We start from the raw sequence: 18,266 nt of genomic DNA on the forward strand, positions 1-18,266 counted from the left end.
TTTTTGAAAATTCAATCCCTAAGGGGGTGAAATAGGGGTTTGAAATTTGAGTAGTCCACGCGGACGAAGTCGCGAGCATAAGCTAGTATAATATATAAAATATAATTAAATATATTGTATCTAAGTATTTCTTTATAGGTATTTCCAAACATGCAAGAAACAGCTGCCATATACAAAGAATACAGTATATGGCGCCACCTAGTAAGAATCGCGTGCAACGCAACAAGTTACTGGTTCAGTCAAGCTATGGTTTGTGTAGACCGTGACTACCTACACAGTACCAATTATATAACTGTTATGTAAGCCTTACATAATGCTCATTACATCACAGCCAAGTTATCTTTTATTACATAACACATTTACACACTTAATAACATTGACACATATTATTATTACATGTAGGTAGGTACCTAATTTATATTCTATTCTAACATGATAAAGTGATTTTTGTATTTTTTGGACTTGACTCAGTAAGGTAGAGGACAAAGAAAACCATTGCTTAAGTTACACATATAGTAAACATCCATTTATTTAAAAAGATAGTAAGAAATAGAGAAAAATTTGGTGCAAGAATTGGTATTGGGGCCCCAGGTTGCCTTAACCTAGAAAATGGAATACATTGTAAAGAATTAAACATCCAGTTTATTCAACTTTACTACACTCTTCAGCTGGTGGTATAATATCAGCCTTAAACTTTTTCGCTTGAGTCTCCTCTGTATCAATGGGTGTATCCTCTTTACATATTTCATGTAGATTATATTTCTTAAAAGAATAGTAATTGTCTACAACACTTAGGAGACAAATGCCTTTTATTATCTCAACTATTATACAAAGTCCTGGATTTTTCAAATCTGCTTTGTTTTCACCATTTTTGAGGACAATCATTTCAGCGAGCTCCTTTATAATTAGTTCTCGAGATGCACTGCTATTAAATCTTTTGTTGAAGATCACAGCAAACGTTGATGGCTTTTTTAAGAAGTATTTGTCAAACAATTTGCCAGCACATTCCATTATATCTGGTAAGTTCGCTTTGCATGTAGCCATGATAGGGAGTAAACGTAAAACATGTCGTGTTTTCTGTACTTTTGTAGTAGACAGATCTTTTATAATAGCGTTAGTCAATTCTTCTGGACTAGGTAGATTGGTTTTTATGAAAATACAATTAGAAGCTCCCGTCTCCACCACCTGGAAACGCTTGTGCCTGAGGGAACTCTGCGAGCCCTTCCTCATGGATTCCACCTCCTGCTTCAGCATGTCTCCAATGTCAGTCTCATTATCGGACTCGGTGTCGGTGCGGTCCTCCGGCTCCGCGGACGCCGGCCTGGCGCTCGTCACGTCCTCCTCGGGATACAACTTCCCCGCGTACTCATTCAACAAGTTGTACATTTCCTTCACGCAATCTTTCTCCCTGAAATTGCACGTGCAGAAGAAACCTCTGAAGCCGGGTTCTAGGAAATATTTGTTTCTACGCTTGCGAAAGTAGAACTTTTTCTTTTTCCGGGTGTCTCCCATTGTGTTAGACGATTCACTACGCCCCTGCTGCAGGTTTAATTCAAAGGATAGACTATGATATAACAATTATTACGTGAATTGAATTATGAAATCATAATAATAGCAAAAGAATAAGATACACCCATGCTATCATGTCAATGTTGACGTATGTGACAGTGACATTTGATTTCACACATATGACAACTAACGGAACTGTCAGATTAAAACGTTCCGTTTGACACAAGCCACTATGATACCTCTACACGGTGTATTCAACTCGCTCAAGTAGCATTTAAACAGTATAATAATATAGGTACTTACATTCTATGAGCAATGAGCATTACACTTGCACGGAATTTTAGCTCACAAGGATTTTTTAAAGCATTTTTTGTACCTATAGTCCGCGAGTGGTCGAGATGGCAATGGGGAAGGTAACGCCCCGCCTTGGACGATTTAACCTATGGACTTGTAACGCGCCTAATATTACGAATAAAAATTTCTGTCACTTTTGGTGCGGGACGAGGAAACACTACATAGACAACTTGACACACTCACTCAACAAAGTTTTGTGTCATTATTAACACACACATATCTAAATCTTCAACACTACTACATTTTACGCACCTAATAAGTTATATACATCAACATACAAAGACATTACGAGTGTAAGACAGTCAAATTGATTTGCGATGCTACCGTATCGATATTTTAAAATATATCGATAGTTTTTCAGAAACAAAAGTAGAAGTAAGAATTTATTACTCGTATTTAATTACTTAAAACCAGTGTTTGGTCAGCGTAGCGTATTCTTGCATACATTCACCTCACTTAATAGGTAATTATCCCAAAAACTAATAATGCAACGTAAAAATAAGAAAAATATTTATTTAAAAAATATGCACATACTTTTTTACTTATTTTATATCTTTTTTAATCTTATGTATTTTTTTATATAACGAAATTTTCATTTAAAATTTCGATAGTGAAAATGTGCTTATTAATGACTTATATTATTATATAATACAAAATAAACCTGACCGCGCAAAAGCCTACCAAACATAATTAGTAGGTATATCAATCAATAAAATGTTTTTTTCTTTCCAATCAATCATTTATTTATTGCACATTGGGTTTACATGGTAATTCCAATATGGTGTACTCTTTGTCCAAAAAAACTAAATGTAAGTTATTAAATATAACACGTATTGCCCTTACAAATTAGCAATGCAAAAATTTTCTCAATACCTGCCGCTTTTACCCCACAGCAAAATTCCATAAGACAGATATGATACTATGAAAATAAATTAGTAAACACACACGGTGGCCTCTTCTATTTTTAACACGTCATTATTTACCATTAGGTTAATGTTATGTACATTCTTGGCGATTTAATACATAAATTTTATACATTTCGCGCCTATCACTAAAATTGCGTTGCTTTAATTTTTTTTTAAATGTATTAAGTACGTGAAATCACAGAAATCGACCAGTTTTATTACAAGTATAGGTAGCGAAAAAATTGTGGTAATTAATAATAACTATTCTTTACTTGACTTGAAGACGGTAATTTAGTCGTTAATAATAAAGAAAATGTTTTCATCGATATCGATAATCGAACCGCAATCACTATCGTACTACTACGTAATTTCATGCTGTTCACGCGTATTCAAATTTTAACCTAATTTGTATATATCGAGGGTTGCAATTGTTTAGAAAGAACAAAATATAGTCTCGTGAGGAGTGTGACTCGTTTCTACCGAATTATTACGTACTCAATTACTGAATCGGTAAAGTTCTCGATTGTTATTTTATTATAATAATTTATGTAATTTAATTTATAGAAAGCGTTTATTACACCAAAAATACTTACTTATGAAATGAAATTCCATCTTTTTGTAAATTTGATGTGTTTGATTTGTTCTTGCACTCACTAACGGCACAAACAGGCATTTTTCACCCAGCGTGTAAGACGTCGTCACACATCGAAAACGATTCTGACAATGACAAAATCGATTCCGCAAACAGTGTTTATAAACGCAGTGGATTAAAAATCCATTACTATCGACAGAGGGGAATAATCATGCGAGGCGCGTCCTTAGGTTAAATCGTCCAAGCGCCCCGCACAGCCTCCACGCTAACCCGGTGCAAGTAAACGCGGGTGGCTAATTTCATGGTACAACCTCAAGAAGTAGAAGTAATGGATAGTAATTCACTTCTAGTGCTAATTATTTGAAGCAAATACCTATAATAGTACTCGATAGGTCGAGATGGCAATCAGGGTATGAGGCGGGGGGACGCCCCGCACGTCTCCCGCGCTATCGCACACCGGGCTAGCGCGGGGCGACCCCATTCAGATTGTCAATTGTCATCGCGACCTGTCGCGTACTATAGTTATCGCTACAGTGCGACAAGGCTCTCTTGGCACTTGAATGACATTGACAGGGGGGCGGTTCTGGAGAACAAAGGCTTAGAATATTCAAACAAGAACAAAGGGGACACTTGACGGCAACGTTAGTTCCGATTTTCGCCACGCGCCAAGTTAGCCTTTTCGCAACGAATTAGAGCGAGATCGGACCCTAGTCCCGTCCGATCTCTCTCTCGCTCATCAATAGCACTACCTCTAGCACTAGTAGTGCTTGAGGAAAGATTCCTTCCTGCACTAGTTACCTAATAGGCAGTGCCTATCACGCAACCATAGCAACAATGTTTTCTCTATCATGTCCTTAAGTATCATAAATGAATAAGAAGGATATAATCAATACTTATAATAAATATTCAATAAAGTATTTTAATTTTTTCAATTATTACTAAATTACAAAACAAAGGCATTTTTATTACATTGTAATTTAACTAATGCACTCACCTTACACATTAACACATTATTTAACATTAACATACCTATTTAATATAACAAAATAAAACATTATTAATAAACCCTAAATAACAATACTACTGGAATACTTTGAATTTTCCTTGTTTGTCAGAAAATTCCTTGCATTGTAAGACGTTTTCTCAAAATCCTTCGTTCTAGGTTTCATGTTGTGCAGTAACTCGTTTTCATTATAGTCTTTAGTTTTGTGACGACCGGTTTTCTGAATTGCGGACACACGGTGATGCTGCAAAAGAACAGAACACTTAATACATACCTAGATATTAAAAAGAGAAGTACTAATATGGTATCTATTAAAGAAGTTAGTATAGGGCTCTCTGTTACGTAATACCATACAAATGACAGCGACAGAAATCTCAGTGGGCGAGAGCTTTACACTAACTGCTTTGTATAGCTGATGTCTCCAAAAACGACCCCAATCTGACTGGTGAACTAATGCCCCCCATCTGTCTTTTTATCATTCACGAAATTAGCGTCAGTAAATGGACCTGCTTCTATTATGAATAATATTTTTATCATAATACAGGGTGTAACCAGAACACTAGCAAAAACTTAGCGTTATTGTTAATTATACTACCTAAACACAATCCAATACCAATAACTATTTGCATCATTTTGTAGTTGTATTAATTTAGTATTTTTCAATCCAGCAATGTGTAGCGTGCAAAAATCGGATCAATGCCTACCGTCTCCTTCGACGCGGCATTGACTCCGAGTGGTCTACTTACGCAACGTTCGTTGACCTATAGCGTCAGTCAGACGTTTTATTTGTAATATATCGTAAAACTTTACAAATTTTCTTTTTGTGGTAAATTATCATTAATCATCAGTACTATCGCCTGTCTTCGTTTTTGCGAACGTTCTGGTTACATCCTGTATTGTGGCACATTGTAACAACAATAGTAAAACATTTAACGAAACAAAGCATTTTGTCAGGAGTTAATGTCAAATTGTCATAATGATGCCATATTTAAAGTGATGTGGTTCAATAGTCATTGTGAGTGAGTCAATGAAACAGTTCCTACTTCTCTATTTTAGACTGGAGCTTACACAATATTACACAATACATGCATACAAACGCACATATATTTTTAAGCACTTTTGATGGGGTTTTCAATTTTGATGTCTGATGCATAAGGTTTACTGCTGCCCACTGCACAGGTTTAGGATCGGAATTCTTATTACCTGTCGTCTACTGCAGCAAAGCATAGGATAACATAGGGTAGCATTACATTTTTTTTTTACAAGAATATTGGGGCCGATTCTCTTGTACACAATCTCTAAACTAAACTAAATTAACAGGTCTAAATCTAGTTCTATCCTTTTCCGCAAGCAACATTGTGACAGGGTTAGCAATAGATTTGGACGTGTCATTTTAGTTTAGTTTAGAGATTGTGTACAAGAGAATCAGCCCCAATAGCAATGTTAAATGTCTAATATTCCCCTTTGCTCTCCAACTAAGCGTCAGGCTTGTGCTAGGAGTAGGTACGACAATAGTGCAACGGGCGGGGTTTGAACCGTCGACCTTTCGGTTTTCAGTCCACTCCTTTACCGGTTGATCTATTGAGCTCTCAAAATATTAATATTGAATTCCAATATTGAGTATTGATAATATTCTAAATACTAACACAGTGTTGTATTCAAGCGATGATATCTTCAAGTATTCGATATAAACACTGGAGGACTGCAGCAGTCGCCAAGTCATCGGATTGAGGAGGTTAGCTTCATATTTCCACTCAACAATCACAGAAATGGGCGGATGGCCGGTGTCTTTGAACGCTAACAACTTGGTCTCAACATCCCCAGGCCTATAGTATTTCCTGTAAATAAAGTAATTTCACAATGTAAAACATGTATAGATCCGAGACATGGTCGCTAACTATAGGCCTCAGAAGAAAGCTCAGAGTCACTCAGCGGGCGATGGAGAGATTAGAGAGCTATGCTCGGAGTTTCTCTATGTGATCAAATCAGAAATGAGGAGATCCGTAGGAAAGCTAGGAGTAACCGACATAGCTCAACGGGTTGCGACGCTGCAGTGGCAATGGGCAGGGCACTTAGTTCGAAAAACCGATAAGACGTTGGGGTCTCAAGAGAGTCGCTAAATCGTTACTTAAGTTTAGTTAAAACGAGGCAGAGCTATATCTCTCTCATAAATCTATCTCGTTTTAACTCAATCTTAAGTAACGATCAGCGACTCTGAGTGATCATTTATACGCATTATTTTTATTTCTTTATCAAGAACATACAAACTATAAAGTACTACGTGACATGTGTAGATTTTATAAACATTGATAATATAGTTCCGTGTTCTTTTTTTTATAATTGTTTTTATCATAACATTGAAACAATTAATTTAAAACAACGCTTTTGAACTTGGACCTGCATAATATGTAATGTCAGCTATTTTTTATATTTAGTTTAGTTTACTTTTATTATAGTTGTTATCTGTCTTTTAATCCATTACTAATATTATAAATGTAAAAGTGTGTTTGTCTGTAACTTTGACGGCCTATCCGCATAATCAATATTAATGGATACAGGATAGCTTACATCCCGAAGACGGATATAGTTACGTATAAAGTTTACTTTTATTCCGAAAAATCAAGGAGTTCTCACGAGATTTGAACCTGAATCCACGCGGAACAAGTCGCAGCCCGCAAGTAGTTAATAACGTCCGACTGAAGGTCGATTTCAGGCCGAAGCCGATTGATCAGTTATCGCCGCAACCTTCGACCACATCCCTAAGAAATTCAGTTCAAAATATTGGCTAAAAGTGAACAAAGAGTTTATGTTTACTAGTGTCTATCCCCTCTCCCCCTCCCTCCCTGCACTGCACCTCTTTATAACAGTTCGCTTAATTTCGTCACTTGCTAGAAACCTCCGGCTTTGGCTAACCTTTCGGCGAATTGGGTATTTTTCTACTTTTGAATTTGATAAATATTATTACTTTATTATAAACTAGGATAAAAATAATGACGTACGCTGAAAAAAATATTAAAATCCAACAAATATTTACAAAGTTACTATGGCATTAGTGAGGTGTGACGTCAAAATGCTATATCGCTATCTCTGTCTAATCAGAAATATTTAAATGCTTATAACTTTTTTGTTATTTGATCGATTTAATTATTTTTTTCAGTTTACGTCATTATTTTTATCCTAGTTTATAATAAAGTAATAAAAAATTGGAGTCAAATACCACATTTCAGCCGAAGCCCAAAGTTCGATCAGACACTAGCAGCTAGTGATGAATAAAGAGTATAACAATGATTTTCATTTATACTCACTGTTCGTCATTCATCAACTTGTGATCACTTTTGTTACTGTTCCTATCAACTAGGGTGAGGGATATCCTGCCAACATCCGGGCCGTGGCGTATGCTCTCCGATGAGTTTGACACTTTTATAGTCACCTCGTAATGTACTCCTGAAATAAAAATTGTGGTGTCATAAGTCATCGTACCGGCGCGGATCTTCATTAGAACAAGGCTATTTTTAGGGTTCCGTACCTCAAAAGGAAAAACGGAACCCTTATAGGATCACTTTGTTGTCTGTCTGTCTGTCGGGATGTCAAGAAACCTACAGGGCGTACAGGGTGCTTTCCGTTGACTTAGAATCATGAAATGTGGTAGGTAGGTAGGTCTTAGGTAGGTAGCAGACATAAGGGGAAAAATCTGAAAAACCGCCTTCATCATCAAAAGATACTTTAAAATCTTTTCATGATAAAGGTCTTATGTGAAATAAAGATGTTTGAATTTGATACTCACTACAAAAAGGTTTGGAGCTGCCAGTTGTTGAGTAGAGAACAGTGTTTGAGTTGGAATCGACCATGCCGCCCGCCTGCAAGCTCTTGTACACACTGTGAGAGTGCAAGCCCATTGGTATGCAAAGATGTTTGCTATCACAGGTTGTGCAATTGCCCTCTAAAAATGCCTGGAAATTACGAATCTAGTTAAATAGTTATTCTTATTCTACTAATAATTAAACTAATTATCCGTACCCAGAGGGTGCCAACAAAACTCTATTACTATGTCTCCGCTGTCCATCTATCCGCCCGTATGTCTATCAGCAGGCTGTATCTCATAAACCGTAATCGGGAGAGATGAAATTTTATATAGAACTAGCTTATGCTCGCGACTCCGCGTGTACTACATAAATTCTGAACCCCTATTTTACCCCCTTAGGGTTGAATTTTCAACAATCCTTTCTTAGCAGACGCCTACGTCATAATAGCTATCAGCATGCCTATCAGCCCGATCCGTCCAGTGGTTTGAGCTGTGCATTGATAGATCAGTCAGTCAGTTAGTCAGTCAGCTTTTCCTGTATATAATAATATGTAGATGTGTATTTCTATTGCCGTTATAACAACAAATAATAAAAACTTCAAAATGGCCGCCATGAAATGAAATAAAAAGTTTAAAGTGTTGTTTCTTGTACGATGGTACGGAACCCTTTGTGTGCTAGTCCGACTCGCACTTGGCTGCGCACGAAGTCATCATCTAGTAGTAAAATAAGTGTTTACCTCATAAGATTTACACTGAATGGCCATAAAAGGGCAAGTAGGAGCTACACTCTCGGTGAACAGTTCGTAGCTGCGCTCGTGGTCGCAGCTCACAAACTGCACCACCTTCCTATACATGTCGCTATCCACGCCCTGCCCTCCTCTCTTGCAGCCCGGCTGAGTCGAACCGCCGTTTGGGTAAAAGTCTACGTGACCGATCGGCTCTGATATACCGAAACCTGGAAGATGTTTGTCGTTTTACAATAGCGTATTTTACCTTTTGAAAAGTGTTTCAATTTGATCCTAAAGTGATAATAAACCATCAAAAAAATTACAAAATTTTATTTGATCGATAAGTGTTTATTGCCCTTATCGATTAAATAAAAACCAAAAACCAAAAGAGGAAAAAACAAATGAATTAGGGTTTTTAAAACACAAAAGCATGAGTAAATAGCTGTATAAATTTGAAATTGGAATTCCTAACCAAAGAAGAGATATTTGTGATCAAAGTGGCCAGTACGACAAAACACCAATTTCATATGTAAGGACCTAATACATATCCCTCTCGTATGAGACCAAAGGGGATCGGGAGTCGCCGGCGGCTCGCGGCGGATTCGGTCACGTAACCAAGTAAGCCAGGCATGCTAGTACTGTGAAGGTATCTATTTTGGATATTTTAATCGCTTAAAACGCACATAACTCTGAAAAGTTAAAAGGTGCGTGCCCGGGATCGAACCCCCGACCTCCCATATAGAAGGCCGACGTCTTAGCCACTAGACTATCACCGCTTTTTATGAAACACCAGCTGAGGCCCGCGACTTCGTCAGCGTGGATTTACATTTTTCAAAATCCCGCGGGAACTCTTTGATTTTCCGGGATAAAAAGTGTCCTATGTGTTAATCCAGGGTATAATCTATCTCCATGCCAAAATTCAGCCAAATCCGTCCAGTAGTTTTCGCGTGCTTGAGTAACAAACATCCAAACATCCACACTTTCACATTTATACTATTATTAGAATTAGGATAACGTGTATACCTGAGAAATATAACGGCATAGCATTGCTGTGAATGATATCGACAAACTGGGCGTCAGACTTGTCCAAGCGAACTAGCGTCACAGTGTTGCTGAAGTACGGAGCCGCGGGGTCCAGACCGGTTATCCGACCTAATTTCAGGTTGAAATTCTGAAAAAATAATGCACTGTTAAGATTTATATTTTGCTTTTTACTACTTTTTAGGTTGGGTTTTCACTAAACCTCGGCACTAAACCTTTTGACGACCTCCCTGGCGCAGTGGTAAGCGCTGTGGTCTTATTAGTGGGAGGTCCCGGGTTCGATTGCTGGCAGGGATTAGGAATTTCATAATTTCTAAATTTCTGGTCTGGTCTGATGGGAGGCTTCGGCCGTGGCTAGTTACCACCCTACCGGCAAAGCCGTGCCGCCAAGCGATTTAGCGTTCCGGTACGATGCCGTGTAGAAACCAAAGGGGCATGGGTTTACTAAAAACTGCCATACCCCTTCCAGGTTAGCCCGCTTCGATCTTAGACTGCATCGTCACTTACCAACAGGTGAGATTGCAGTCAAGGGTTAACTTGTATCTGAATAAATAAAAAATAAAAAAAACCAAAGATGAACAACCATTTGTTTAAAAGACCAATAAAATTATTCAGAGATGACATACTTAATAATAATATGGCATATAATTAAATTATGGTAGTGTCTAAACGACCACATGCGGTCATTTCACAATAAAAATATCCAGCCACAAGTGATCGCTTAAAAACAGAAAATATCCAACCGTAAGTTATTTTTAAAAGCTATAAATTACGGCAAAGCGTAGCTTTTAAAATGTGTACCTCAACACAAACTGATAAAGGTTAATTTCAAATATGTAGTTGGCGATTGCATAGCGCTGCGCGTACGTTGGACGCTTATGCTAGGGAAACGCTAGTATGAAGGGGCTCTAAATGTGTAAGTACGAGTTTATCTTACCTTTTGTAAAGCGTGCCCACAATATCCTCCCAGATGCGCCCCTAAGGAATGGCCGATGTAGTGAAAATTATCTAAGTTTGGCAACTGTAACACTTCCTGTAAAAAAATATTTGAGTTGATACTTTTGTATACGACAGTATAACAAAATATACTTAAAGTACGCGTATATTTCCCCCTTCACTGGAAGGGATTGTTTGTTTGGATATTTATTTGGATGATTCAAACTTCATAGTCACTGATCGTTCCTCCATGTTGGGGACAATACGCAGATAAACTTTCAGCTTTTATAAAATAACGAAGGTCTGGCACGCGCGCTTGTGTCAAGCAGACGATTCAGCAAAAATATTTTTTTTTTAAATAGAGATAGCGAGCAAACAAGCAGGCGGGTCACCTGATGTTAAGTGATTACCGCCGCCCAGGAACATTTGCAGCACCAGGGGAACCCCCGATGCGTTGCCGGCCTTTTAGGAATTTGTTGGTCCGCCCCTTGAATAACCCCATATTGTAATCTAGTGGGAACACCGCCAATGGGAGTTGGTTCCACAGTTTGCATGTGCGTGGAAAGAAGGATCCGGCACAGCGGACGGTCGAAGTGCACCAGACACCCAGGTGGTGAGGGTGAAATTCCTTACGGTGGCGCGCGGTGCGGTTGTAGAAACATAAGAGTGGAATGAGGTCAAAAAGCTCTTCAGAGCACTCCCCATTATAAAGGCGATAGAACACGCATAGAGAGCTAACGTCTGCGGTGCTCTAGGCTTTCTAGCGAGCCGGTTAGTTTGGGATCGTCCACAAGTCGAATCTGCGACTAAACACATCACCGCTCCGTTTCAGTTGACAGGCACCCTAATATTGGCGACCGCTAGTTCATGCGTTTTATGTAGGTTTTACATAGCTTTTAAAACCACTAAAATTAGGTATACTTACATAAATAGTACGTATCAAATAAGCAGTCGTAGCACCAACAAGCCTAATATTGGCGACCGCTTGGCCATACGGCGGCTGGGATCCCCTGCGCCAATCTACAACCACGACAGTGGCTGCATCGTTCCCTTCTTGGTTTAAAAGCGCATCTGCCAAGTTTTGAATCTAAAACAAAGGGGTTTGAATATTTTAGTATGGAGTCTGGCCTACCTACATGTTCGCCATTTTATTTATTTTAATAATAGCGGCCATACATAAAATCTGCATTAATTAATAGCTGGCATTAATACAACCAATTGGCGAAATCTTTTAAAGTGTCACGTTTCCGAGTCGCTATCAAAGTTGTACTGGTGGCGTCCGTACACCTCGTGTACTGCCACCTAGGAAAATGAAAGACAACTAGGTAGGTCAAAATATTTAAAACCCGTTAGGAGTCTATTAAGAAACGTAGTTTTATTACCATTTAAATATTAAAGAATCAAAAAAAATGTCATTGAAATCCAGACACATTCTAGAAACAAATATCTCTGTCTGTGTTCATGGTTTTTCGGATTTTCGCAAAATTCTGTAGTTTCAAAGGTACACCGGCTCAAAGGTTTGTATGCAAATCTTTGAGCCCGTACGTTTGTTTGAAAAGCGGTGGGGAGAGCGTTCTTCTTCTTTTTCATTCTGGGCTGGTTTCCGCACATAAACGTTTCCGTCTGTTGTGCGTGCATCGCCCCTCCCCGCCGAAGTCTTCACTCCAGCCATCCAAGCTCGCTCCAGAAGCCAAATAGACCGCCCAGGTTGCCGAGGGCTGGGGAGAGCGTTATAGAAACTTCTCTTAATTAGCCTATTGATTACATAACTGTCGATCAGGACGAAATGCTGAATACTGAAAAGTACCACTTGGTGCTCGTTGCACGAAATGACAAAAACACGTGAAATCCTCTTAACTTACCGACTATTGCATATCACCAAGATATGCCATGAAAGAATTTCTACGCTGTAAAAATACTTCGTTTAAGTACAAGAAATTATAAAATACATGAATGCTAACCCAAAGCTTATGACCGCCTTCCAGAAATCCGTGCGAGATGAAATAGAAAGGTCCTCTGGGATCAAGATTTGCGTTCCGGATTTTTTCTACATCCTTTGACTGCAACAACACTGGTATCTTGCGGTTTCTTCGTGTAAACACTGCATATCTGAAATAAGCAAATGCAGTTTGAAAATCGTAGCTTAAAGGATTAGCAGGCTGACGTGGCGGAACGGCTGTGGCAGACACTGATGATATGGGCAGGTTATATCTGTCGCTGTATATAGACAGCCTGAAGCATACAATATTATTTATTTTTATTTATTTATTTATACTTTATTGCACACAACACAAAGTAAACATTGAAAAACATACAAGGATCTTAATCTAATAGCTGTAGCATGAAAAGGCATGTTAAGGAGTGGAGGCTATGTATCCATAACTTGGTACACAAGGGTCGGTCGCGGGAAAATTCGCGAACTTTAGACTGAGCGGCTTACGTGCTACCTACCTATTTATATAATCCATACTAATATTATAAATGCGAAAGTGTGTCTGTCTGTCTGTCCGCTAGCTTTTCACGACCCAACAGTTTAATTTAACCGATTTTGATATTTGGTTGGATAGTATAGATTGATGTTTTTAAAAACCGGTATTTACCTATATTATGTAGCTTCCAAAACAACAAGCTCTTTGAGTCCAAGGGTTCGCTTGACCCTTTGGGATTTTTAGGATAGACATCGTTACAGAGATTCCAACTTGTTTGTCCTGTTTGTTCGATGAGAGTACGTCATAATGCAATTAAGATGCGACAAATATTCGTATTGACTCAGTGTACTGGCTACTGTGATAGATCGATGTCATGGACGAGCCCCCAGTCTTATCTGAATTCTGAATAATATAATTAAGATAAGACTGGGGGAAAACTGTATTATTAGCAATCGTACTTTGAACGGAACGTCTAGAAAGGTTGGACTTTTCTGGAAGGTATTTTTGTGAATAACTGATAATAAGTGGCAGTTGATTCAACACGTTATTAAAATATAAGTAGGTAGATGAGTAGGTTTACCTATATAGATATAGAAACTGGAAGAAAGTATTAAAAAAATAAGCTTCATCTTTATCCTCTAGATTCATTATGGCAAGTATTATGTACAAAAAGAATCCAAGTAAAAAAACCATTTGGGACTATAAAATATGTATAACAATAATGTCATCATCATCATCATGATCAACCCATCGCCGGCTCACTACAGAGCACGGGTATCCTCTCAGAGTGAGAAGGGTTTTGGCCATAGTCTACCACGCTGGCCAAGTGCGGATTGGCAGACTTCACACACCTTTGAGAACATTATGGAGAACTCTCAGGCATACAGGTTTCCTCACGATGTTTTTCTTCACCGTAAAAGCAAGTGATATTTTGAGTGATATTAGAGTAAAAGTTAGAGTTGCGTGCCCGGGATCGAACCCCCGACCTCCGATTGGAAGGCGGACGTCCTAACCACTAGGCTACCACAGCTTCTAACAATAATGTATTATACCTAAATTCATACCAATATTATAAATGCGAAAGTGTCCCTGTCCGTCGGTTAGCTTTCATCCGTTTAACAGATTTTGACTGGTACAGAGATAGCTTGAATCCCAGGGACGGTCATAGGCGCTAGAGCGCATTGTGAAAATAAGATTATATATTTATGTATAGTACGCGACAGGTTGAGATGGGAATCGCAGTATGAGGCGGGGGGATGCCCCGCAACCCGCACATCACCCGCACCGGATTTGCGCAGGGGCTGTGCGGGTGTGCGGGCCGTTCCCTCGCTTATTGCTATTTCGACCTGTCGCGTACTACCTCCTTAATTGGAGACACCGAAAATTTACTTACCACTTTTAAATAAATTATAGAAACTGTAGTTAAAGATTTTGTCAAAATACCCTCTAAACGTACCTGTATTCGAAATTGTTTCACACTTTTTGTATCTTACACACCCTCTCTCATAACACACATACACACACATATAAAACAGACATACACTATAGGTACTATATTAGTTTATTTCCCAGAGAGGTCATATAGTATGTATATATGTAGGTATATATTAAATTTCATATTATTGTAACTTAATGTCAAAAATGTTTTTGTTTTGTTTAATATTTTTCATTCCTTTATTGTTTTTAATTTTCTAGTCTGTAAGGGGAGAGCACTGATGCCTATAACACGAGTGTACAACTTATTTTAGGCATCGGTGGCTTAACCTAATTTTGGTTGTTATTTTGGTGAAACAATAAATTATTTATTATTATTATTATTTAATTATATGAAGCGCATCGTAGATTAAAACTATAATGTTACTTCATACATTATAGCATTAATCTACGATGCACTGTAGTGCAGACTAATTAATTAAAAATGTCTTACTAATATGTTTATGATTGGCTAGCAAGGGATAAACAAGTATTATCACAACATATTCATGACATCATCACTTTTAACACAGTTTAACAACTTTTAATGACACACCTCTCCTATAGTAGATTCTTATAGGTAACTTACTTATATAAAACCGGCCAAGTGCGAGTCAGACACGTGCACTGAGGGTTCCGTACTACAGTCGTATTTTTTCGACATTTTGCACGATAAATCAAAATTACTATGCGTAAAAATAACTTAAGGTCTGTTTTAGAATATACAGGTAAACCTTTTCATTTATGATACCCCACTTGGTATAAGTAGTTATCTTACGTTAAAAATTGAAAATACATAGTTTTTGATTTATCGTGAAAATTTCGAAAAAATACGATTGTACTACGGAACCCTCGGTGCGCGAGCCTGACTCGTACTTGCCCGGTTTTTTTCAGATACTCACCGCACGCCCAAAGTCTCCGGTGAAACGGGGAAGTAGTTATCAGGACGGTGCTCGGTCCAAGGATAAGCTTTCGAGAAACATCCGTATGGTGGGTAGCATCGTTCCAGCTCTGCATCCTCTTAAATAACAAAAAATTGTATTAGAAAAATAAACATTTGCAGCCAAATACTTACTTCACATTTTCATAAAATATAAATATTTAAGAAATCCTTTATAAATATATTATAGGTTCGATATTGTTGATGAGAAGTATAATATGATTTGAACAAAGTAAGAAAAACTAACCATAAGTAGGAAAAGTAGTCGAATTCTGTTTATCCATCAGCACTATAATAGTTTGCAGCATTAACGTAGCACTCGTTTTGTTGAACATTTTTACGTACGTAGGTATGCACGCGACCAACTTTCGCCAAACAGTGTAACGTGAAACCGTAATTTGACCCACGTGTCACTGTACTTTATCAATCGTTCGTTTCTGTATTCGTAATTGATACTGTGCAGTGTCGAGTCCTGCTAATTGTCCAGTTGAATGTGTAATGAAATAATTTCAAGGCGTCTCTTGTTTATATAGTTCATTATGCACTGGACACAACCTCTGCTGGAACGTATCTTCACCTAATAGATCCGCATTGGTTCTAGTTCGCAGACGTTCCGGGATATGCCGATAAGAAGGGTTACGGCGTTATCAAAGCTCTGTTATTTTGTTAAACGCGATTGACGCACGAGTCTGCTCAATTATAATAGGATGCGGAGTAATTAATGATTATGGCTCTAGTACTAGAGCCGCTGTGATGTTCGATCGATTGGTTATTGCTGATTTTATCTCTCCTCTAACAAAGAATTAGTCTAGACACGCTGGCGATATGTAGGACGCGAATAATTATTTTACAATTGACGTAGGTACCTACTCAGATCTTTATGATATGTGTGTAGGTAATGTGTTATATTATTAAAATACCTACTAGTCGTACGTGACTACTTTTTTCACACACACTACACATTTTGCTAGCACACAGCAAGCTTCGCAGTTTTTGGATCTAGAAATTTTAGGGCTCCTTACCCGAAGGATGCCAACGGGACCCATTACTGAGCCTCCGCAGTCCGTCCGTCCGTCTGTCTATCAGCGGGCTGTATAGATATCTCGTGACCCGTAATACGTAGAGAGTTGAGTTTTCACAGAATGTGTTTCTATTGCCGTTATAACAACAAATAATAGTAATTTCAAAATGGTCACTATGAATGTTATTTCTTGTACGATGTGACGGATAACGGAACGGACTCGCACTTGACCGTTTTTTTTTGTTTTTGAGGAATAAAATCTTACTAATTTTATTATGCCTGGCGTGCATTGCAATGCCTTTCTTTATAGGTATCAGGCTCCGGCTACTTATTGTACCGACTGTGATAGTATTATATCAATTATCTCAGAAAGCTCACAAATCCCAACATCAAAACTTACAGTTTCTTCGTAATCGGATGAAAGGTAGGCATCGGAACCCATACGGGACCTTATCTCCAAAGTTTACTAATCGAAAAATCTTAAATAAGTAATTATGGTCAATAGAGCCTTATGTATATTTTACAGGAAAAATAAAACGTACAAACAAAGTTAGTCTTGCGGTTCGTTAATAAAAGTGATTCTCAGTTTACTTCTTCTGTAGTACGGAACCGTCGTGCGTGAATCTGACTAGCACTTGGCCGGTTTTTTGGTAATGAAGCAATTTTCGAGCAAGTGGGAGAAAAGTAGGTATTTTAGTTACTTAGCTACGCAAATTACTATCAATAAATGTACCTACATTATTGAAAACAACTATAGATAGTAATACAGGTAGGTATAAAAATGTCAACAATCGGACTTTGTAATTTGATAACTTGCAAAATCCGGTTTAAAAACCTGTACGTAAACAATTGTTTCTTGTCATATTCATAACATAAATTATGAAAATAATAATTATTTACTATCTGTTACATGTTTCGTTAGACGTAGATCAAGTAGACGTTAACATAAGACGAGGCTAATTAAAATGAACTAAGAGATAATAATTGTGGCATTGATATCAAGGATGCAGGCAATTGTAACCTTAACAAAATCCCGCATAAAAATAGAACCATAGTTTTGTGTCATTCATTCACTCGTCAACGGCAAACCCAAATTGAGTTATTAAACCTACAAAATATTATTAGGTTACCTAGGTACATATTACTTCACATCTCAGCTATTCAATGAAATTTAAAAAAGCACATACCTAGAGAGCTTTATATTTTTTGTTTTCAACATTTTCTGTCCTTTTAAAAAAATCTAAAAGAAAAAATTGCAGACACTAAATTTAGACATCGAGAAAGAATCGACGCCATTACAGGCTTAAAATACTGTTATATCTATGTGGGGTGAGTATTATATAGTTCGCGACAGGTCGACATAGCAATCGGAGTGGGGATGCCCCGCACACCCGCACCCGTCCGGTGCGGAATAATGCGGGCGCTGTGCGAGGCGTCCCCCTCCACGACTCACCTCATACCCCAATTACCATGTTGACCTGTCGCGAAGTTTATAAGGTAAGCAATTTCAGTTCAAAAATAAATGAAGACCTA

At 38.0% G+C, this 18,266-nt stretch overlaps 2 protein-coding genes across 2 annotated transcripts; both read right to left on the reverse strand.

Annotated features, from left to right (window-relative positions):
- Positions 1-499: 499 nt before the first annotated feature.
- On the reverse strand, positions 500-1,679 carry LOC117982713 (THUMP domain-containing protein 1 homolog). Its single transcript, XM_034969092.2, has one exon. The coding sequence runs from the start codon at positions 1,510-1,512 to the stop codon at positions 643-645; it is 870 nt and encodes a 289-aa protein (XP_034824983.1). The 5' UTR covers positions 1,513-1,679; the 3' UTR covers positions 500-642.
- Positions 1,680-4,241: 2,562 nt separating this feature from the next.
- Positions 4,242-16,632, reverse strand: LOC117982712 (pancreatic lipase-related protein 2). The gene is made up of 11 exons (XM_034969091.2): positions 15,960-16,632; positions 15,675-15,792; positions 12,832-12,979; positions 11,796-11,957; positions 10,872-10,967; positions 9,917-10,064; positions 8,903-9,120; positions 8,148-8,313; positions 7,669-7,807; positions 6,010-6,201; positions 4,242-4,607 (listed from the first exon to the last, which is right to left on the reverse strand). The coding sequence occupies exons 1-11, from the start codon at positions 16,045-16,047 to the stop codon at positions 4,526-4,528; spliced, it is 1,557 nt and encodes a 518-aa protein (XP_034824982.1). The 5' UTR covers positions 16,048-16,632; the 3' UTR covers positions 4,242-4,525.
- Between the last annotated feature and the right edge of the window lie 1,634 nt (positions 16,633-18,266).

The sequence above is a fragment of the Maniola hyperantus genome, chromosome 5, assembly GCF_902806685.2.
Source record: "Maniola hyperantus chromosome 5, iAphHyp1.2, whole genome shotgun sequence".
In the NCBI taxonomy this organism is placed as follows: domain Eukaryota; kingdom Metazoa; phylum Arthropoda; class Insecta; order Lepidoptera; family Nymphalidae; genus Maniola; species Maniola hyperantus.

Excerpts from the sequence above, each read along its gene's own strand:
- LOC117982713 (XM_034969092.2), bottom strand. The coding sequence starts at position 1,512 with ATGGGAGACACCCGGAAAAAGAAAAAGTTCTACTTTCGCAAGCGTAGA.
- LOC117982712 (XM_034969091.2), bottom strand. The coding sequence starts at position 16,047 with ATGTTCAACAAAACGAGTGCTACGTTAATGCTGCAAACTATTATAGTG. Across the intron at positions 7,808-8,147 it reads CAGCTCCAAACCTTTTTGTA|GAGTACATTACGAGGTGACT; the intron begins GTGAGTATCAAA and ends TTTTTATTTCAG. Across the intron at positions 6,202-7,668 it reads AAGTTGATGAATGACGAACA|GAAATACTATAGGCCTGGGG; the intron begins GTGAGTATAAAT and ends CTTTATTTACAG.